This window comes from Lissotriton vulgaris, chromosome 3_2 (assembly GCF_964263255.1).
Source record: "Lissotriton vulgaris chromosome 3_2, aLisVul1.2, whole genome shotgun sequence".
Taxonomy (NCBI): Eukaryota; Metazoa; Chordata; class Amphibia; order Caudata; family Salamandridae; genus Lissotriton; species Lissotriton vulgaris.
In genome coordinates this window covers 120,791,064-120,814,517 of record NC_141690.1, presented here as the reverse complement: position 1 = coordinate 120,814,517, position 23,454 = coordinate 120,791,064, and the positions used below count along the sequence as shown (strand labels likewise).

At 50.4% G+C, this 23,454-nt stretch overlaps 1 protein-coding gene across 1 annotated transcript; it reads right to left on the bottom strand.

The window, feature by feature from the left end:
* Nucleotides 1-5,018: 5,018 nt before the first annotated feature.
* On the bottom strand, nt 5,019-10,157 carry NKX3-2 (NK3 homeobox 2). The gene is made up of 2 exons (XM_086964526.1): nt 9,681-10,157; nt 5,019-6,926 (listed from the first exon to the last, which is right to left on the bottom strand). The coding sequence occupies exons 1-2, from the start codon at nt 10,030-10,032 to the stop codon at nt 6,448-6,450; spliced, it is 831 nt and encodes a 276-aa protein (XP_086820652.1). The 5' UTR covers nt 10,033-10,157; the 3' UTR covers nt 5,019-6,447.
* Nucleotides 10,158-23,454: the final 13,297 nt, after the last annotated feature.

Here is a 23,454-nt window from a genome sequence, read left to right as displayed (position 1 = left end):
GTGTATTTTTGAAGTTATTCGAAAACGGAGAGGAGTGTAGCCTGGAGGGGAGGACAATTCTGGTCGGAGCAAAACTGAAGATACGCTCATATTAAATAGTGGCCGCGGTTGCGGATATCGTCCAGTGTGCGCGTGGTATAAATGGGCAACCGAAACCATTCGTCTCAATACAAAAGAACACTTAGAGGGTTAAAATAAATCAGACACGGGATGAAGCATGGACGGTTCGACCAGGAAAGGAACTGCAGTAATTCCATCATGGGTATGCGGTGTGTTCACACGCTGCCGACCCCCCGGTGCCGCATAGGCCCCGTGCCGCATAGACCAGCTGTGAGGCGGAGCGTCGGGGGGGTCAGCGCCCCACCGACGAGAGAAGGGCTGCCAGGCAGAGCCCCCGCGCCTCTCAGACCTGCCCAGGGGGGCATCGGCGTCTCAGAGAGCTGCTCGTGGGCAGAACCCGTGCCACGGAGAGCTGTTTTCAAGTGGTGGGCACCGCCTGCAGTCATTTGTGGGGGCTGTGGTGTAATCATCAGTCTCTGTGCCCGCACTTGAATGTGGTTGTTACAAATGAAGTGCGGGGGGGCATGCTGTGCAGGGGGGCCAAGCCGAGGCCCCGGCCCTCACCGAGCTGCCCTCATGCACCCCCCTAAACCCGCAGACTCAGTGCTGGGCCGAGCCCCCAGGAGGCAGGGAGCTGCCCCATGCATATCACACAGACCTGCCCAGACAGACTCCTCTGGCATCACAGAACTGCCCCTTGCAGACCCAAGCAGGTACAGATCTGCCCCGGGCAGAGTCCCCTGGAATCACAGATCTGCCCCGCGCAGATCATTGCAGACACAGAACTGCCCCAGGTGGAGTCCCCTGGAATCACAGATCTGCCCCGTGCAGATCACTACAGCCACAGAACTGCCCCTGGTGGAGACCCCTGGAATCACATAACTGCCCCGCGCAGATCATTGCAGACACGGAACTGCCCCGTGCAGGTCACTACAGCCAGAACTGCCCCTGGTGGAGTCCCCTGGAATCACATAACTGCCCCTGGTGGAGTCCCCTGGAATCATATAACTGCCCCAGGTGGAGTCCCCTGGAATCACATAACTGCCCCTGGTGGAGTCCCCTGGAATCATATAACTGCCCCAGGTGGAGTCCCCTGGAATCACATAACTGCCCCTGGTGGAGTCCCCTGGAATCATATAACTGCCCCAGGTGGAGTCCCCTGGAATCACATAACTGCCCCGTGCAGATCATTGCAGACACAGAACTGCCCCGTGCAGGTCCCTGCAGGCACTGAGTTGTTCCCGGACAGAGTCCCCTGGCATCACTCAGCTGCCCCATGCAGATATATCCCTGCAGGGACCGAGTTCTTCCCGACAGAGTCCCCTGGCCCTACAGATCTGCCCCCCTGCAGCCCCCTAGAGGCGCAGAGTTACCCCTGGAAGTCTGCACTGCAGATGCTGCATGCACCGAGCTGTCCCCGGGCGGAGCCCCGTGGCTCGCAGTGCTGCCCCCAGGCAGGAGGTCTGCGGTGGAAAATCCAGCTCAGCGGCCTCCAGTCAGGCGGACGTCCCTCCCCGGCTGACGCTGGCAGCGCCCGCCAGTCCCTCTCTGGAGCCGGGAAGGAAGGATTAACGCTCCACGCACACGGACGGAGGCCAACGGGCCCGCGCGGCCCACGCACATTCCGGTGCGGTGAACACGGACTCGAGCCCGCTCCTTTCACGGAAACTATCCCGGCCGTGCGGTGGAGTGAAGAGGCAAAGTGGACAATTAGAGAGAAAAAACTTTAAACCGGAATCCGCACGCACGCGCCAACCACTGACGACACGAACATTCATGTTTTCTGGCAATGCTTTCAATGAATGGTTGATATTATTATTATTAAAGCTGCATTATGTAAAATGCGTAACGGGTAACTGGGTCTGTAAAAACATGTTGGGGTTATTTGGTGTCATAAACCCGCAGCCTGACGGGCAGTGGAGTACAAAATCACCAGGACAGTGAGCTGGCACTAAAACACCATACCACTTTCACCAATGTTAGTAATAATTGTCTAATGCAATTCATAGGAAAAAAAGAACATAACGCGTGTTTGATATTAATCCCATGACTTGTGATTTATATGATATTATATACGTTTGTGTGTGTTCTGATGGCCCAACATCCCAGGAGGCCGAAGACGGAGGGGTCGGTAAATGTCACCGGAGCCCGGCGAGGCAATCTAAGCCCATATTGCACGTTACAAATCGTTCATTGAAACTAGCAGTAAAAAGAAGGGAACAATACTTAGTATTATAGTCAAGTATGTAGAGTTTTAGGGAAACAACCTTTGTGTTGCGCAACTTCACATTCTCTCTGTAGAACGAGGACCTTGTTGAATCTGTTCTCCTCAAGGTGCAGCTCAGAGTGGGCACTGGTTGGAATTGGAATGTTCGCCTTCCTGAATAGATTGTGGATGAAAAAAAGGACACTCGGATGGGAGCGGAATTATGTCACTCAATGGCTGCAGCATTTACCGCATAATTATAGATGTACCACACAATTTGCATATTTTAACTAAAAATGCGATTACTGGCAGAATAGATCAAAATAATATTGCCGAAACTAATTTCACAGGGTATTAACTGTATAATATGAAAAATATTTTGCTGGTCAATGTGAAAAGTGGGTTTCATCCTAATGACAGCTGCAAGCCACTCTTTATAATTTTATTATTGCTAGGGCTACCACGATTATGCATAAAGCCTGATCAAATTATGCAGCACGGTTATTTTAATTATGCAGCAAAAAGCAAATTAGGTGACTTCTCCGGCAGTATTACTTTCATCCATTTGAACTAGAAAATTTTTAGAGAAATATGTAAATTATGCAAATTATGTGAAAAAAAAATGTGTGGTAGAGTTGGCAAACACATAATTAATGTGGCAGACCATGCAACCAAGCAAGTACATAAATCCAGTGGCTCTCACCCTCGCCCATTGTTTTATGAACAGTGTATTCATGAAAGGCAAACAAAACCTAAACATTCTAATTCCAGTCTGTTGCTATTGTTAGATGCATGTTGAAGAAAAATTATTTTCCCAAACTAACTCCCCTCAAATAAACATTTAATATAAAAAATACATGACGGATATCATGCATACAATGGTCCTCTATTACCAATTCAGGTTTCTGGTGCCATTTACAAATCACTTGTGGCTTATTGTGTCACCAGAACCACTCAATGCAACAATATTGGACCAATTTATTCAGGACCACTGGAATTATTCAGCATGAAAGGATCAAATTATGCTCCAGGGTTGACTAAATTATGTGACAAGAAAGAGAAAATTATGCAAAATAATGCACCACATATTGTGATCAGTAGCGGCCGGTGGTGGGAGTGCTGCGGTGAGGCGGGGTGGGGTGGGGAGGGCCAGGGTGGGGGGTAGTAAACTATGGAATACGGCCGAACAGAGGTAAGTAAACAAATAAATAAATAAAACAAATGTCATTGTGCGCGCAGCATTGCCAAATGCGATGAAGCGTGCGCAACAAAATTCGTTGTATTTATTTATTTGTTTACTGACCTCTGTTCAGCCGTATTCCATAGTTTACTACCCCCACCCTGCCCCTCCTGCGCCCCGCCTCACCACCCCGCAGCACTCAGACTTCCGGCCGCTACTGATTGTGATAGTATTACCCCATAATTTTGTCTTTTTTCCGCATGTTAACACTGTCTGGGCAAAGGTTTAACATCATTACTACCACTTTACCATCAAATACAATAATAAGCAACTGAAAGATGGCCAGTGACCTTTTTGCATAGAGCCTTTCACTGCACACCAATATGTTTTGCCATAAATTTAGTAACTTTTGATCCATTTGAGCTAGTAACAGCATTTTTCTTTCAAATCTGTAGGTTATGCAGAAGATGATGGATTGTGTGACAAATGAGGCAAATCCAAAATTATTACCTTGTTATTATTATTGACATTAGGAAGAGGCCATGACTCTCAGCAGGGAAGTCCACATATTTATGTCTCCGCATTTACATATATGGTTTATGCTGTCTGTTATTGTTTGCACCCTTATTTGTTTTAAAAGCGATGTTTAACCAAACTAGGATACAATGGGTTAAATTGTGTGGAGTAAGGAAAGATAACTTTCAAGAGGCCGCCTGACTATTGGGAGAGTTATTTCCTTGCATACAGTAATAGGGGAGGGAGTAAAGAATATTTTCAGATGCTAATATTGCTACACTGTGTTTGTGGTAATAAAATAGAATTTGACATTCTCAGTGTAGTAATAAATGTGTGCATGTATATTTTTTTGTGCAGTTGCTCTAAAGGACATGTTACTGGCCAACATTTATTTTACTACTGTGGTGCATATTTATATATATTCCCCTCCTCACTCCAAAAGTAAACGAACCAGCACTCCCGTTGGGTGAATCCACTATTTAGTTGTTTAGGGGTTTCCAACCTTTTCTGCAACGAAAGCTACTTGCATTGAATAAAAATCCTCCTGAGCTACTAATATTATTACTGCTGTAATAGTGACCACATCAGGCAAATGACATAGGCTGCTGGGGAGCTAGCAGTAGCTCACGAGCGACTCGTTGTAGACGCCTGAATTATATATATTTCATAAAAAATTATTTATGAGCTTGCAATTACAAAAACAGTTTTGTAATAATACTAATTCGTCATGTAATTATGCATTGTAGATCCTACGTGTCTATAAGAGTGCATATTTATGTATCCTAATGAAAAGACGCTGTACATTAGAAAAATAATTGCACTTTATGAACAATTCGACTGTGGGAGGTCTAAATGGACCACATTTTCTAAACATTTTCAAAACTTAAACTTACAAGTTTTTCAATGCAATTGAAATGCTTAAAATACTATAACCTTATTCATGTATTAAAAGTATGAATTAATATTCAAGTTTCCAAGATCGCTAGGTGTGGGCGTCATTGGTGGTCTCAGAATATATTCTGAATTAACATTGTAAATAAGACACATTTCATTAACTGTGTTAAAACTGGAGTTTATAAATAAGCACAGCGAGAAGCTTATAAAGATTCACACTTGTTTGCAGTTCAGACACCCAACAGGGAAGACAGAAACCAAACAGTTTTAAAAAATATCTGCATGTCATAATCAATAGGTATCAAAAGGCACTGAGCGGTAAAAGCACCAAAGGTGAGGGAATGCGAAGGAACACTATTCACATTAAGAAAACAGAATGACCTTCTCGTTGCTTCTGGAAAGTGCTAAATAAAATCTGACCCCTCGTAGCTCACAATAAAGTCAGGTTTCATAATCCACAGCGGCCTGTGTTTTAATGCAAGTGTCATGGCGGCCAGTCTAGAGTGGGAGAGGTCAGCGGCTTCCGTACTCGCGCACTCTCCCGGGGCACTCCGGCTACAGACAGGTCAGAGGTCACGCTATCCTTCCGCAGGAAGAAGGGGGTCATTTAGAGGGTAGTGCGTGAGAGAGCTGCTGCTTTGCGTCCATTCACTTTTCTCTGCCGCAATAGATTCATACAAAAATAAAACAATTTAAGGAATAGAGGCAACATGAATGCTAAGAGGTGTATGTACAATTCTCGGGTTCTGCACCTTGAACGAGAGTTCATTTCACCCTCCAACTGTCCAGTGACAGGAGGTTAAGAGAGTTCACTAGTTCATGCCAGGAGGGGTCTCGAACCCCCGGTACACTGTGTGCGGGCGGAGAGGATTCTGCTGCGCGCGCCCTCCAGTCACGGTCTGCGCAGTCCGCTGATACCTGTAGGCCCAGAGTTCCTGCTCAGCCGTTCTATGGTGAAAAGTACCGGTGCAGCCTTTCTGGGAGTTCAAAGGGCAAGTGAGTCCTACCTTTATTTCCAAGGCACTGGTATAGCCGTTGTGTGAGGGCAAAGCCAGTCAGTGTAGCACGTAGGAAGGCAAAGCCGCTCTAGAAGAGTGTGGACCCCATGCAGCTGTAGTGTAGACCCAAGGACCCTTGTGGAGATTGTGTGGGCCCAATGACGCTGTACAGTCTTCAGGCCTTGGTGCACACGTTTTGTAGAAACCTCTGTAGCTATTTTGTAGGTGACAGTCGTTCTGTAAATGCCAGGCCCAAGTGGAAAGGCTTACCATATGCCAGGGCTCAGTTGGGCCGTTCTGTAGACACAGGGCCCTTCCCTGCAGCCATTTTGTAGGTGACAAGCAAGCATCCGTGCAGTCTTTCTGTCAAATCAAGGCCCCGGTGCGATGGTTAGCATTAGTCCGGTTACTTTAGGCCCTTCTGTAGACACAAGGCCCCCGGCTGCAGCCATTTTGTAGGTGCCAGGCATCGGTGCAGTCATTCTGTAAATGCCAGGCCCCAGTGGAGCTGTCCTGTAGATGTTGGGTCCGTTGCCCCCTGTGCAGACGCCAGACCCCGGTGCAGTCGAGCTGGGGCAGGGCGCGGGGCTGGGTCAGGGCGCGCCCCGGGTGCAGGCGGCGGAGAGCGTCCAACCCGGCAGGCAGTAGTAGGGGTAGTAGTAGGAGGGCTGCAGGGAGAGCAGCGAGGGCCGCAGCAGCTCGCCCGGCTGGTACTGTCTCTGGTCGTCGCGCACCAGCACCTTGACGGCCACCTTCTTGGCGGCGCCGGCTGCGGGGGCGGCGGCCAGCAGCTCGGCCGCCAGCTGGCGCCGCTTGGTCTTGTAGCGCCGGTTCTGGAACCAGATCTTGACCTGGGTCTCGGTGAGCTTGAGCGAGGCGGCCAGGTCGGCGCGCTCCGGGCCCGAGAGGTAGCGCTGGTGGTTGAAGCGGCGCTCCAGCTCGAAGACCTGCGCGTGCGAGAAGGCGGCCCGGGAGCGCTTCTTCCGCTGCTGCGGGCCGGCCGCCCTCGGCGCGCCCCCCTCGGCCAGGAGCAGCGGCTCCGCGCGGGGGTCCCCGGCCGGGGGGCTGCGCTCTGTGGGGGAGGGAGACAGAAGGGATCGTGAGAGGCGGGCACAGTGCAATAATCAAAGCATTATCAAAGGAAACGAGTTTCACCATCCCAACCCCACCACACCTTTCACTGCTGTCGTAATAATAACATATAATTAACAATAATATAATGATTAATCCCAATAATAGTAATAATACATCCTAATCGTAAATCAGTCACAGCAGCAGTGTAATTTACATTTCTACTCGTATTATCATAGTTGTTATTACTGTTACTAATACTGACCACGTAATGTCCAAATGTGAATACTAATAGTGCTAAAATTATAAAAATATTTCTACTACTATTTCTATTGTTTTATTGCAGCTGCTGTTGCCACATATTACGCCAATGATGGGTACCAATCTTATTATGGCATTTATTATTAATCTTATTACATTAGTGTAACACTCTTAATATACGTATTGCTCTGGCATACACAACTCCCAGCACAACGTCTGCTGTCATTCTTATTACTGTTCGTTCTACTCCGAATATGGATTATAAACATGTTAACAATATCCTCAATCCCTAGCAGCTCCACAGTAGTAACGCCACTGATATTAGCATCACTTCTTATACTGTTTCTAATATTATTAGAAGTGTTATTCTGTTATTTCTACCCCTGCAACTTCTGATAAAAATGGCGATAAAAATCATACTGTCGACGGGAATGCTACTGATATTATGAAAGCGCTACTGTTGCTGCCGCTAGTAACGCGTTCAAGTCCACGAAGGCCATGTGCAAGTCCACGAAGGCCACGTGCAAGTTCAAACAGGTCACAGATATACAAGCCTATGGGAAGTGGTGACCTGTGACCTTCAGCCGGGCCTCGCTGGACAAACAGAACCACCGTGCACACAACATGGCGCTCCGCGGCGCCCCGTTACAAATGCTCGAGGGACTCCTTCTCTTCTGAGGCTGACGGTAGTTACCCCCGCATAGATTGCGTGGCCAGTGCGTGGCCCACAATTTTTTTGCGAGATGGCACCAGGCTCCGCGCGTCACAAGACGCTAATCAGCCCTGACACAAGTACTTTTTAAAACCTGCCACTAGAGACGTCGTGTAACTGTGCTGCCTTTTGTAAAGGGTATATGTTGCCATTGAGGTGGCTTCGTAGTGCTTTTGGCATGCCGGGTCATCACTAACAGAACGCCAACTCGCAGAAAACGTCGAGCAGCGTGGTTTAGGGTAAAAAGTACAGTCTGGGAAAATGCACATGGCGTGGGCTGTTTGTGAGGCCTGAGCCAGGAGGTGCTCGAAATGCGGGGCCTGCCTTGTGTTTGTCAGTCAACCCCTGCCCAGCAGAGCAGCGCCCACACGCATCTCTTGGCGGAGGAGGCCGGCGCAGACAGGCGGAGAGGGGGGCAGGCCGCAGGGAAGCCTCTGACCCGGGCCCCGTGGCCTCCCACGCTGACAGTCAGCTGAATGTGGGCGCTGGCCTTGGCACTCTCCTGCAGTCTCCGGGGCCACCCTCGGTTCTAGACCCTGCTGACCACGCCCCCTGGGCTGCAGGGTAGCTCTCTGCTCTATAGCAGGAGCAGCGTTTCTGCAAGACCCTTTCTTCAAAGAACGCCCGTTCCATTCAGCTCCAGAGCCAACCTTCTGGTTTTAGAACAAGCTCCTTAACTGGTCTAGGTTTGCCTTCAGGCCTGCAGTTTGGTCAAGGCCACTTGCTTGTGTTCTAAATTTCTAGTCTCTGGGGCCAAGGTTTTCTAGTTTAACACCCTTCTGACGTAGGCTAGAGTAAAACAAAGCTAAATATATATTATTTAAGTAAAAATATGTTTTCCTAAAAAGGAGGTGTTGGCATGCATGGTTCCCTTCCATCTGATTTGTACTCACATTTCTATTTCTAGGCCCTGCTTTACTTTCGAGCCTGTTCCCAGTTCTACCCACATGCAGGCTGTTCTGGAGTCACCTCATACCTTCTAGGCTATCCGGCTGTCAGTTCTAGGGCCCAGGCACACTGTTTTACTACCTACGGGTGGTTCTAGGCTGTCTTCCTCTGCTCTACGTTTCTCTACCATCACTTGTACGCTTCCTAAGTCCCAACCCTCGTTTCGAGGCTTGCCTCCGACTGTCCAGGCCATCTTCATCCGCGGTAAAGCACTTTTTTTTGACAGTTTTATATAGCGCGAACTTGACCCGAATCGGGTATCAAAACGCTTTACATAGCACCAGTTTGGTGGCCGGCTCCTCTCTATGTTTTTGTTCCTCGACCTCGGTTTCGGGTTCTGTGCTCTCACCTCCTCCAGGCTCGCCCTCACTGGTTCTACGTCACTGGCACGTTGTACGCGGTCCCCACGTTCAGTCAGGGGTCACCATCTCTATTCTATGCTGCTTGTTCTAAGTTCTATGCGCTCGCTTCCTTTCCTCAATCCCCAGTCACGTGGTTCTGGAGTTAATAGGCTCTGTTTCTCTCTTTAGACTCTTCATTCTCTGTTTTAAATTCTAGACCTTAGGTCTCTACCGGGGTTTGGCTCACACACCTCTCTACCCTCTCTTTTAGGCCGCTCCTCCTCTGTTCCTGGTTCTATGCCTCGTGCACTATGCTCTTCCTAATCCGTCAGATCTCTGCTCTCTCTTCCAACCTGCTTCTCTTGGGCTCTGTGTTCCAGGTCCCCTGCCAGCTTCTGTTCTAGGCTCTGCACACTATGTTCCAGGCTCCCCCTCCACCCAAGCTCTCCCGGTACCCCCCTGCTGCCCCAGTACCCAGGTGGCCGCCCAGTACCTGAGGCTCCGGTGGACATGTCGCTGTCGCTGTGCCCCGGGGGCTCCTCTTCCTCCTCCTCCCCCTCGGCGGGGTCTGTGCGCTGCGTCCTCCCTGTCCGGCCGCCGGGGGTCTGCGGGCTTCTCCTGTAGGCTTCGCCTTCACTGGCCGCCGAGTCCGAGTCCCACCCGCTCACGTCCTCGGGCCCCGGGGAGGGGGTCTGAGCCCCGGGCCCGGCGCACAGCCGCCTCCAGCCCCCGCAGGCCGGGCTCGGGCCGCAGCGCTCCAGCCGCTCGTCCTTTTTCTTGTTCAGGATGGCCTGGATGGAGAAGGGGGTCAGGGCGCAGCCGCCCCCTCCGCGCAGCGCAGCCATGGCCTGGGATCCGGGGGGAAGCGGGAGGCCGACGACGGCCCCGGCTCAGACGGCGACCAGGGGGAGGGAGCTGCAGGCCGGGCGCAGCTCAGCCGGGGAATGCCATCCTCCTCCCGGCACCCTCCCGAGGCCCTCCTACCACTCGGGCTGCACCTTCCGGCTCTGTGCACACTCGGCCTCAGCCGCAGCTCGGCACCGCTGCAGCTCTCAGCCCTGCACTCCTCCGGCTCTGTGCACTCTCAGCCTCAGCGGCAGCTCCGCCCCGGATCACTGGGCCCCTGCAGCAACTCCCCTGTATCTGAGCACCATGCGGGAGCTATCAGTCTTTGCACCCCTCGAGATATGTGCACACAGGAAGGCTGGATCACAACAAGGCTCTCAGAGCTGAGGCAGCTGTTCCGGTACTCAGCCTTGCATCCCCTACCGTGCACTCGTAGATGAGTGCACACTGAGCTATCAGTTCCGTCACCCACTGTCCTGCACCCTCTCCAGATCTGTGCACACTGGAGCCCTGGACCACCGAGGTACTGCAACAACACCCCCGGTGTGTGGTGAGTGCAGCAGCACTCACCCGTGCACCCCTAGAACCGCGTGCACGGTTGGAGCCACCTGTCCCTGCACCCCGTCTAGTACGTGCACTCAGAGGCGCGCAGTCTCTGGATCTGTGCACAGCGCTGCACCCCCAGATCTGTGTGCACCTCTCCGGATGTGTGCACTCTGCAGCCCGGCAGCGCTCTGGCCCCGCTCCCGCCCGTCCCGTGCACACCGCGGCACTGATCCCCCGCTCTCCCTGAGCCCTCTGCTGCAGGCTCCTTCCCTTCGCTCTCCCCCACCCCTCCCTCCTCACCTGTGACTGACAGCGCCGGCCCCCACCCCTGCCATTGGACGGCCCCGGCTGGGAGAGTGTTGACTCTGAAGCCGGGACCTGCACGTTCAGTGACAGGAGGACAGGGGGAGGGCGGGGCGGGGGGCTATTAACCCCCTCCGGCGCTGCTACTTCTCGCTGGCCAGCTAATAACTCTCTCTGGCCCGGTGTGAGCCACGCCCGTGCCCGGATAATGCCAGCTGGCCACGGAAAGGCCCTTGAGCCCGTGCAGGGTCAGAGCCCTGTGGTGCCCTCTTGTGCCCGGCTAGCTCCATGGCACGGCCGTGCCCTGCAGGCCTCACCCGTGAACTGTCACAAGCATTTAACGCGTTTGCTGACGGCCAGAAAGCGAGCCATGCAATAATGTTTTGCTTCTGCGCCTCCGGTAAGGCGGCCGAAGAGCGTCGGAAAAGCGCGGCGTTAAAGAGTTTACAGGGAAGCGCGTAAGTGGAAATAAAAACAACTTTCCAGGTGGAAACCTCGCAGGTTACACAAGATAGGAAATGCTTCTGTATTTGTTGGTGGCTTCATGTTTTACCACTGAGCGGAGCCAGGAAACGACTGCAGACGTGTAACTGGCATTTGGGGGAGTTTTTTTTGGGGGGGGGCAGCTTTTGCATCCGTATTTATGGATTCATTTAGCTTTTATTATATTTTATGAGAACTAGGCCCGATGAGCAGCACAGCGAGAAAATATGAAAACAAGTGGTTATAAGGAATACACTATAGGGGAAGGCGCACAGTCTAGACAATGAATTGCCTAACATAGAAATCATTCCAATGTAGAGAAACACAAAACGTATTTCTTTAAATGGTGCTTGGCATTAGTATTTTATAGCGACTGGTGTGGCATCACAGCGCTAATGTTTAATACTGGGCCTTTGGATGTTTTGATACATTAACTGACTTGGATCATGAACCCACCCGTGATAGTTCGACCCATACCTTCCAAGGATGACTGGTCTTCATCGTGTTTGCAATACATCGAGTGTGCGTCCACGGTGGAACCGTTTTTGGTGTTTCGAAGGGATTCACCATGGGCAGTATGACGTTTGATGATATATATATATATAAATAATATATATATATATATATATATATATATATATATATATATATATATATATATATATATATATATATATATTATATATATCATATATATTATATATTATATATTATATACATTCATATTCAATTGCTCCTGTCTGGTTCTTTTCCGAGGTTATAAATAAAAAACTCGTTCGAGTGGCCAGTGGGCAAGGTGCCGGGGTTGGCACTGTGACGTGTCATCGGAGTGACCGCTGAAATTATTTAGCGCCCCAAAATAGCGTCTATGGAAGGGCGCGCAGTGCATTGGCCGGAGTTGTCCATTTCTCATAATTTGTTTCCACCGCGGCACGCGCGGCCTCCGGGCAGTCATTAATGTCCGCACCTCGAGGCGCACACAGTGTAGTGTGTGTTCATGCGCAGACACTTTCCTATTTTGGATAACAGGATGGAAAGTTTTTTTTTGCAATTGGGGAATTTATAGCCCACCAGGCTCCGGGTTTACAAGTCCTTGGGCCAAACTTTTATAAATTCCTCCTGAGTAGCTACAATGCTCGATTTATTTTTTGCTAATTTACCAAGACTGCTCCCCGGCGCCCCTCGAGCTTCCACAGCAGTGGCACCCACAGACCTGCGCGTGCGCACACGCAGACTCTCGAGACTTCGCACACACATACATAGGCCCATAAGGAACTATTCACACACAATCCGTGACACATACACTATACTGCAATGTTTAGAGACAGAGAGGCGGATAATCGAACAACAAACACACAGCTGGTCCCCCACAAAAACAACACTTTGACACACTCGCTGGAACACGAGACCACTGACGCACACGCACGTAAGGAACATGCAAGCACACGCACACACACACACACACACACACGGAAACGTTCACATTTAGACAGACAGACCACAGACACACACAACACAGATATACGCATACACAGAAACAACACACTGGAATACACACAGTTACATACACAAACACAAATAAACGCCTTCACGTGGATGGATTTAACACACACACACCAAACAGAAACAACACACAGGCATTCACATATATGAACATGCAAAGACACCGAACTCATGCCTTCAGGCAGATTGACAGACGAACACCAAGATTCATTCATACATATACACTCAGAAAGGACACGCACATATATATAAGTAGACACAAAACAATCACATGTTCGCACAGACAGGTAGACACATAACATACACAGAGCACGAACAGACATGCATATGTGATTATACATAAACCGGCAAACAGAAAGATACACACGTGCATACCTTAAACATACACTGTGGCGCTCCTCTTGGATAGAGCGCTCCTATGTCAGGCTTCGAGCCGCCTAGGTTGGCAGAGGGGTATATCGGGCACCAGGAAGCAGTTGACTCCAAACAGAGATATTAGGGGCACCGTTGGGCCCAGGGAGGCAGGGGCAGGGTCAGTTGTGTCTCTGTGCTACCGTCCATGCCGCATGGACTGGGAGTGCAGGCCCGCGAAGCGAGAATCGTATTTTCTGGTATTTCCCCCAAAATCCTTACCCAATCCCGAATTTAAGGCCTGGACACTCCAGCTCTCTCCCACCATGGTGGAGATCGCCAGAGCACTGTGTATTCCTGGGCAGCTGGTCGGAGAGATCGCCAGAGCTCCATGTACAACTGGACACACCAGCTCGAATGCGCCGTGGCGGAGATCGCCAGAACACCGTGTACTCTTGGGCACTCAATGATGGCGATCGCCAGGGCCTCGTGAACTCCTGGACACACCAGTTCTACTGCACAGTGGCATGGTCCGCCAGAGCATAGTACACACCTTGGCACTCTGCGGCGCAGATCGCCAGAGCCCCGTGTACTCTTGGGCACTCCATGGCGGAGATAGCCAGAGCCTCGTGCACCCTTGGGCACTCCGTGGCGGAGATCGCCAGAGCCCGTGTACCCTTGGGCACTCCGTGGCGGAGATCGCCAGAGCCCCGTGTACTCTTGGGCACTCATGGCGGAGATCGCCAGAGCCACGTGTACCCTTGGGCACTCTGTGATGGAGATTGCCAGAGCCCCGTGTACTCTTGGGCACTCCATGGCGGAGATTGCCAGAGTCCCTTGTACACTTGGGCAACTCCATGGCGGAGATCGCCGGAGCCCCGTGTACTCTTGGGCACTCCATGGCGGAGATTTCCAGAGCTCCGTGTACCCTTGGGCACTCCATGGCGGAGATTGCCAGAGCCCCGTGTACTCTTGGTCACTCCATGGCGGAGATCGCTAGAGCCCCGTGTACTGAGTGGGCCGCGGATGACGGAGTGTGCAGAGCGCTCAAGCCCCCACCCTCACGTCCCCAGCGCCCCATCCTCCGCTCTAGAGACGGTGCCCGGCCGCCAGAGAGCCACCGGTGTAGGTCTGAATGTTCTCTTGTCCGGCCCAGTTTTGTGAGAGTGGACGAGAGAACAAACCCCGTCCAAGGTCACCGTCAGACTAGAACAGCCACCGCGAGACGCTTGTCATGAACCAACCCTGTCACGACACGATCTGCACCGCTGTGTGTTACATACACACAAGTACGCACTCACACATGCACCCGCACAGTGTATCACGGATCCCTGCGTGTATTGGTCACACACTGACACTGAAGGCTATTGGTGCGTCATGTTGTCCCTGCACTGTCCCTTTAGGAGCACAATGCAAGGTTTGCCATTCATTATTTAAACACAAGTTTTGAGTGATTTTATTCCGATGTTTTGTTTTAAACACGAACATAGTGAAAGCAGTGACATTACTTGGCTTTGCATTGCACTCAATAGTAAAATGTCAATTTCCGTTAGCAGGCGGTGTTTAAGTGTGGTATTTTAGTTTTACGGTGCTGTTTAAACATGCTATTTCATGTTCGTCTGGATGACTTTTGCAGTTGCCTTTTCGCCTTCAGACTAACTAGGCGACTGTTTGTATGTGGTTGACGTCAATTGCACAGTATTTGTGATGTTTGCATATTTAGAAGCACTTTCATGCTTAGGTAATACTTTATTAACGAGAATGTCTGGAAAACTATCTGAGTATACACTTTTATTCATGTGCACTAAGGGTTTTGAAAATATTATCCATGTGCAGTATGCAGCGATAACAGTTCTTGACTATTTGCATTCTTTTGTCATAAATGCACACACACACACACACACACACACAGTTTGTAACCCCATCCCTCCCCACCCCCTCGTGGTTTCCAGCGTGCATCCAGAACACCAGACGTGCCGCTGTTTTTCACAGCCGAAACGCATAGATGTCTTCACCCTTTAATGTCAAATAAATTAACCTCGTGCCGCTGCTCGGGTACCCCTCGGTATGGGTTGTCTGTGTCCACGTACGTCCAGAAAGGGAGGGTTTTGGAGACATTATAAAAAACCATACCACAGTGCCAAAGGCTCTTACACAAATTAATTGTCTTGTAGGGTTTATAGCACCATTTTATAATTTTATTATGGAAAAGGTGAGCATGTGTTGTTCTTCAAATATTGGACTGTTTTTGAAAACTGTAAGAGAACTACCAAATTATACTGTTTTGTTTGCTTTAGAAGAGAATGCACTTCTTGATAATGTAATTAACAATGTAGAATTTTAGAAACCCCGTTCTTTGCTTTGTTAATAACACATTGAGTCTGACTAAGGTCAGATTGTTGGTGTTGTTCTCTTCGACGTGCAGCCAATGGTCACTAATTGTAATTTAAAATGTCCGATTTTTATTTAGCTTTCATTTCCCGGATGCTGCTGTTTTATTCATGAACAATTGTAAAGCAGTGTAGCACGGTTTGGGCTGTGCCGACGACGAAACCCAAATTTCACAGAGGCGGGGGTAGTTGAATATTTCCATATTTCATAGACACCTATAAAATATTTGTCATATTTCATTGGTCCTGTAAAAATGAGTTGTATACTACTGCACTTTGTGTAATAACATCATGACAGCGTGTCTGTGTATATGTGTGCGGATGTGCAAGCTCACCCACAGATATTTAAATATAGTTTTAAAATATTTACCTTTATTGTAAAATTAATTTTCACTGTATAAAACAATTCATGGGCGCAGAATTCGACCGACAGTAGATACTGCAATTCAAAACCCTGAATTATATTCTATAATTCACAAAAAATATATTCTTAGAAAGTACTATTAAAAGAAATCCCAACCACTAAAATCCCTGTTGTAATACATGACCCGATCCCCGACATCAGAGTATTTCGCTGGTTTTGTTTCGCTATCCCCTCGCTGTATGTACTAGTTTTGAATCCCCTCCCATCACTTATTTTTAAACAGGCTTGCATCAGACAGAGCTCGCCTAATACCCCCTCCGCCCTTTTGATATGTGCTGCGGGGGTTATCCCTTCACGAACTGCGGCCACGGCTGCTCGAGTCGTGCCTTCAGATACAACTTTTCCGCCATAAAGCCCTCCTGTCCGCGAGCGCCGTCCGCGAGCCGCGGTGACTCCTAGTGCCCACAGAGTGCGCGAGCCGCAGTCACACCTCGTGCCCCAGGAGTGCGCGAGCCGCGGTGACTCCTCGTGCCTCAGGAGTGCGCGAGCCGCAGTCACACCTCGTGCCCCAGGAGTGCGCGAGCCGCGGTGACTCCTAGTGCCTGCAGAGTCCGCGAGCCACGACCGCAGCCCGCCAATCGCAGTCCTTGGGGGTATCGAACTCCGTAAAGGGGCGGGAAGGAGTGCCCGGGGACAGGTCAGTCCGTCCTCTCGGCACCAAAGGCCGCTACGAAGCACACATGGCAAGCGAGGCGCGGTGCTTTAGCATCTCAGAATACCAGCTTATCGATAATGACTGCGGGCCTTGTATGCTCGACACTCGACGACCACCCCTAAACATACCCCCGATGCCCGAATGATTCAAATTCGCAGTAGTACCGTAATTGTGGACGGTGGGCTTCACTTTTGTGGTAATAGAAATCACAAAAGTGAATCACGATGTGTAGCAAACTCGTGGGAAAAGATGGACGCTCTAAATTAAAAGTCAGCGCGTGGCCTCTGCCCCAGGCTTGTCCCCTTCTAGAAACCCGAGATTTCATTATACCTTGGCCGGGGTCTGTGTCCTCGAGCAAGGCTGTGAAATAAACCGGGACACGGTGTTCCCCGGCCCGTCTCAGACGGCCAGTACCCCAAACCAGCCGATAACACTGTCCGATCGGATATCCGTTCATACTAAAAACACTGTCCGCTAGAATACCCTACTAACATAGACCAGCACAACCCCACCCACGGATGATACTGTCCGATGAGAGAGTCACACTTACAGACAACACCGTGAGCTGGGTGGGACAACTCCAGTCAACACTGTCCAACAGCACACTTACAGACAACACGGTGCGATGGTACACCCGCAGTCAACACTGTCCACCAGCACACCCACAGACAACACCCTGAGCTGGGCGGGACACCCGCAGTCAACCCTGTCCGCCAGCACACCAACACCGTAAGACTAGACATCCACAGTCAACACTGTCCCCAGCATACCCACAGACAACACCGTGAGCTGGGACACCCACAATCAACACTGTACGCCAGCACACCAACACCGTGAGACTGGACATCCCCAGTCAACACTGTCCCCAGCACACCCACAGACAACGCAGTGAGCTGGGACACCCACAGTCAACACTGTGCCCCGGGATACCCACTGACAAAACAGTCCGGGGAACATCCCAAAGCAACATTGTGAAGTGGGCACCCGCAGACGTCATTGCCCGTAGCAACTTCCAACCCCACAGACAGCACTGTCCCCCGAGACACCCACATTTACAGGAAAACACTGACCATGTATTAAAAGTGGATGGGTGTAGACCGTGTGAACTAGGGGTTAAATAATACAATATCTAATGCTGGTTGGTAATTTTGTAGAAGAAATCACACGGTGGAGGCGAACTGTGAGCACAGTATAAGAATGGAAGATTCCGAGGGGGTTCTTTAGGGGTCTGGGTTGTGCCAATGTTGTCCAGGGGTTATTTACAGATTCCGTAGTTCTACTCCTTGGACCCCAGCCAGCACGTGTTCCGACCTATGCATTTTAGGGCTTGGAGTCCGAGGGATTGGTCTCGGCTGTGCGTGGGTGGGCGGCTTGGTTCTTGAAATCAGTACAGAGGCGGGCAGTGTCAGTGGGTCTGAATAGCGGGGTCTCATCCTGTGGGCGCGTCACGCTTCTTCGCCCTAGTCTACACACCTAGAAACAACACTGTCTGCTGGGATACTCAAACACACAGGCCCCAGTGTCCGCTGGGATATCACACCTACAGACAACACTCCACAGGGCCACGCGGACAACGGGGCCACTGGGCCACCCGCAGCGACAGATGGGACTGTCTGCTGGGACACCCACCCTCAGACAACACTACCCTCCAAGACACCCCCCACACAGGCTCCACTGTCCGCTGGGACACACAGACAACGCTGTCCGCTGAGACAACCACACCTACAGACAACATTATCCGCCGGAATATCCACACACACAGGCAACACTGACTGCTGGGACATCACACCTACAGGCAACACTACCAACCAGGGCACCCAAACACACATACGCCACTGACCGCTGGGTCACCCACGCCTACAGACATTACCCCCAGGACACACAGACACCACTGACCGCTGGGACACTCACACCCACAGACATTACCCCTAGGACACCCAAACAAACAGACACCACTGACCGCTGGTACACCCACACCGACATGCACCAGTATCTGCCAAGACCCTCTTTCAAAGACCACACAGCCCAGAAGGGTACCCAGCCACAGACAACACAACCCACCACTACACCAAAACACAGAGACAACACCGTCCTCTGGAACACGGACCACACAGTCCGCTATGACACCCACAACTAACAGTGGCTTCAGGGGCACCAAAACACACAGCCAACACTGTCCACTGGGAAACACAGAAAACTCTGCCCTCTGGGAGACCCACAGCGACAGACCGCACTGTCTGCCGGGACATCCGTTTACAGACTACACTACCTACCGGGACACCCGAACAGAGAATACTGTCGGCAGGGACACCCAAATACACACATACCACTCTGTCCCTGAGATACTAACGACTCTTGACAACACTCAACAGTTCTACGCAGACAACACTGACCACTGGAACACCCACATCACACTTAAATACACACTCAACACTGTCCTCTCCGATGCACACACAGATATATTGCACCGTCTGCTGGGTAACACACATCAACTCTCTGACAATACCACCTGCTGGGACACCCAAACACACAGACATCACTATCGCTGGAACGGATGTATGTCGTTACAACGCATACTTTTACAACGCATACCTTTACAACGCATTTTTTACACCGCAACATCCATTACAACAAATTCTTTGAAACTACCTTTACAACGCATTCCACTACAACGCATACTACATTTACAACGCATACCATTACAACGCATACCATTACATTGCATGTATGATAAGTTTTGGATAGTGTAGGGGTAAAAATTACTATTCTAACTCCAGGAGGGAGCAACAGTAGGGTAAGTGTTGGCTAGTGTAGGGGTAAAAATTACTATTCTAACTCCAGGGGGTGCAACAGTAGGGTAAGTGTTGGATAGTGTAGGTATGCGTTGTAATGGTATGCGTTGTAATGACTGCATTGTAATGACATGCGTTGTAGTGTATGCGTTGTACCGACATGCGTTGTAATGGTTGCATTGTAATGGTATGCGTTGTAATGGATGCTGCGTTGTAAAAGTTTTGTTGTAAAGGTAGTGCGTTGTAAAAGTTGCGTTGTAAGTGTTGTTTCCCGCTAGAACGCACAGACAACACTGCCCACAGAGGGGCACCCATAGCGACAGACACCAGTATCTGCCAGGGCACCTATATGTGACCTATTAACAGACAACACTACCCGCAGAGACACACAGACTATACACTGTCCGCTGAGACCCACACCAACAGATAACACTACCTGCCGGGATACCCAACAACACAGACCCCACTGCCCGGTAGGACACACGCCCACACTACCAGACTACTCCTGCTGGGACACCCAACCACACAGACGCCACTTCCCACTGAGACGCTCACACCTACAGACATTACCCCCAGGACACCCAAACACACAGACACCACTGACCGCAGTGAACACCCACATCAACAGGCACCAGTATCTGCCAAGACCAGCTTTCAAAGACAACACAGCCCATCTGGGTACTCAGCCACAGACAACACTACCCAGCACTACACCAAACCAACTACACTGCCCACAGATGGGCACCAACAGTGACAGACACCAGTATCTGCGGGCCACCTATTCACAGACAACACTACCCGCCGAGACACACAGACCACACACTGTCCGCTGGGGCACATGCCCACACCAGCAGATAACACTCTCCGCTGTGACACACACACACTAACAGATAACACTCCCCGCGCGACACACAGACCACACACTGTCCGCTGGGGCACATGCCCACACCAACAGATAAAATTACCCCCTGGGACACCCAACAACACAGACCACAGTGTCCGTTGGGGCACACGCCACTACCCGGTGGGACGACCAAACCCACAAGAAACCCCGCCATGCTCACACGGGGTGTCCCATGGGTAGTAAGACCCCTAATTCCCTGGCGTTTTCCCAGCAAAGACCTCCTCAACAAAGAATGGCATAGATTGCTGTCGCAGAAAGGTTGCACGACCCTCTCAAACTTTGAGCCGCACTCACAGGCAAACACCATATCACCTTCACTCACTGAACAGGGGCTACGTTGCAGGACTCTTCCACCAATTGTAGCTATCCTTAGTGCGGCAGGTGCAGTGGCACCCGAGCAGCGGTGGATGGAACCCATTGCAGTCAAATTATGGGAGACATTTAGCATTCAGTTGAAGGGCTGCTGGCGTATTCCTTGTTTATCTTAGGGGTCCCTTTTGCTATAAAAACACATACACTGCAGACTTGTGTCTGAACTTCAGAGCAGCGCCAATGAAAGAAACCTGGGGAAATCTATTCTGTAAAAAAATAAAACTCTCGTTAGGCGAGCCTTCCCAAACTGAATTAACCACACATGCACAGACTCTCCAGGCCAGGAGAGGTGTGCTCCAGACTTTTAACAACCCTTTGTTCTAACCCCTCGGTTAAGGCCCACACCCCGATGTATCGCTGACTTCAGTGTCTCAAGACACCCTGCTTCCAGTACAGGGCACTTCTGTTGACAGTCATTGTCAGCTGATGTGCCACTTCAACTGGGTCATCGAAGCAACTCCGGACTCCAGCTCCCAGAACACACTGCTTAGAAATGAAACTCGACAGCATGAGATGTGATTTCTTGATGACGTAAGCCAAGCTAACACCCCTACCTCAACCAACTGCAAGCAACATGCCGAGCACACAGTAACTCGCGCTGAGCTCATCTCCTTGGACAGACAAGAGAGGTATTTACATGCTCTGTCGAAAGCGGCCAGTAAACTAAATTAATAAAATAAAATACATAACACATAGTTTGCAAATTACAAACGTCCCCCGTTAGAGAAGGTTGGAAAACGTGTCGTAATATCGATTAAATTATGACACAGTTAATAGGATTATCAACGTTTAACGCGATTTTTCATTCTCTCCGACCTTTTCTAAATGAGAAACAGGGCAGGAAAAGAAAATAGTCACCGCTCCAGTGATAGCTAAGGCGCGCCATCTAGTGGTAGAAGCACGTCAACACACTACAGTATGGACTCTTCTCATACTGGAAAAGTAGCCCGTTTTCTGGAACTCTTTACAACGAGGCTGATGGCCCCTGATAAAGGCATTTAAAAGAGTGAGGGGAGTTGATAGTTATCATGTGTGGAGGGCTCGTAGGGGGTGCCAGGGAGGGATGCAGATTAGCATCGGTTCTGCTAATCGTAAATCTAGGGCATGCACTCGAATATTTCACACATAGGTCATCTATGGAATCCCGCTGAAAGTGTACAGAGACCGACTGCCCGACCAGTAGCGACTTGAATCTGGGAGAAAGATTTAACTAAGTCGTTCCCTTTTCTCATGTTTTAGAGGAAGATTTGTAGAACGCGGCGCCTTGCCAAAAATGCGTGCGTGGAGGGCGAGAAATCAATGCTGCATTGCGGTCCAAAGTGACAGCCAGAGGCAGGCAATGCGCTCATTTCGATTTTTCCTCCGCAGACCAAACAGTGATAATGGGACAAGCAGCAGGCGTCAAAAACAACCTGCAAGAGTGAGGTAAGGGGGCCGGGAGTATCTGATGAAGCATAAAAGCCACAGCGCCCAGATACCCCTGGGGGTGGCAGTGTGGCGCTTTACATATGCTGTTTGAGTGATTGAAAAGAGGCTTGAGGTAGAGTGAGTGCTAAGAAGCCTTGGTATTTGGCAACCATGACCTTCAGGTGCGCTGGACCGGGCGCAGGCTACTGAGCAAAAGCCTTGGGCCCCAACACTTATACAAATCACGCCCTGCTGGTAATGGACCAATCAGAGAAGACAGGCTTTAACTGACCCAATCTCTACCCAGAAATGGCCACTGAATGCAGTGCTCAGTCTCAAAGCACAGTTTAGAGTACTTTTTCTGACAGGTGAAATTCCGCATGAGTAGTTTCTGTAATTGTGGACAGCAGCGGCGGGGTCGGATGAGCAGCTCAGCTCGGATATATCCACGTCCATTGTAACTTCTTGTGGGTAAGATATAAACTCAGTGCAGCATGCGGCTGCCTCCCAGGTGTCTGCGCACCAGCGCCACGCACCTTTCCTCACAAGAGAAGACCCACGGCAGCGCTCTGCCCCTCGGCGCTTAAGTTGCTTATGCAGAAGAGTTTAAATCGATCAAATAGAAAGGCGTGTCGGGTTTGTATAACGCTGTCAAAAGAAAGCAATGAATTAAGTAAGCCCTCTGAGGCCTTAGTACATTCCCACGTGTCGTGTTTTGTGAATAGAGGGGCTCACACCAAGCCCAGAGAGCCCGAGTGCGAAACCTGCAACAACACGCTGGGTCACAGTCGATCAGTTTACAGAGGTGGAAGCATGAACGTTAGGGCCAGTCCGCCGCGGAAAGATTCGAACCCTTGCCCTGCTACATCGTTCTGGGCAGCAAGTTCCACGGAAGTACCGCCTCAGACCCCGCGTGATACCGCTACAGCAAGGGCTTTCTATGCACGCCGGAAGTGACTGCACAACATGGCGCCCACACAACTGCACGTTTATTAAGGCGCGCAATCGCTTTTCTAACCGCACTACACTACTATACTCTATCGTCTTTGGAACTCCGGGTTTTGTAAAAGAATCAAGAGGCATTTGCTTAGGGTGCTTTGCATTTTTTAATAAGGTGTTTTCAAGAACCTACTGGATTTCAAGCGCGCTGCCTGAAGCAGTAACGTTTCCATGAAATAGGGCATGGCGAGGCTCCCTCCCTGGGGCTGACACCATTGCAAAGATGACGCTGCAGAGCCTGTCCAGTGACACTGCAGGCACTGCAGACGCTGTCACTGGAGGTACTGCAGAG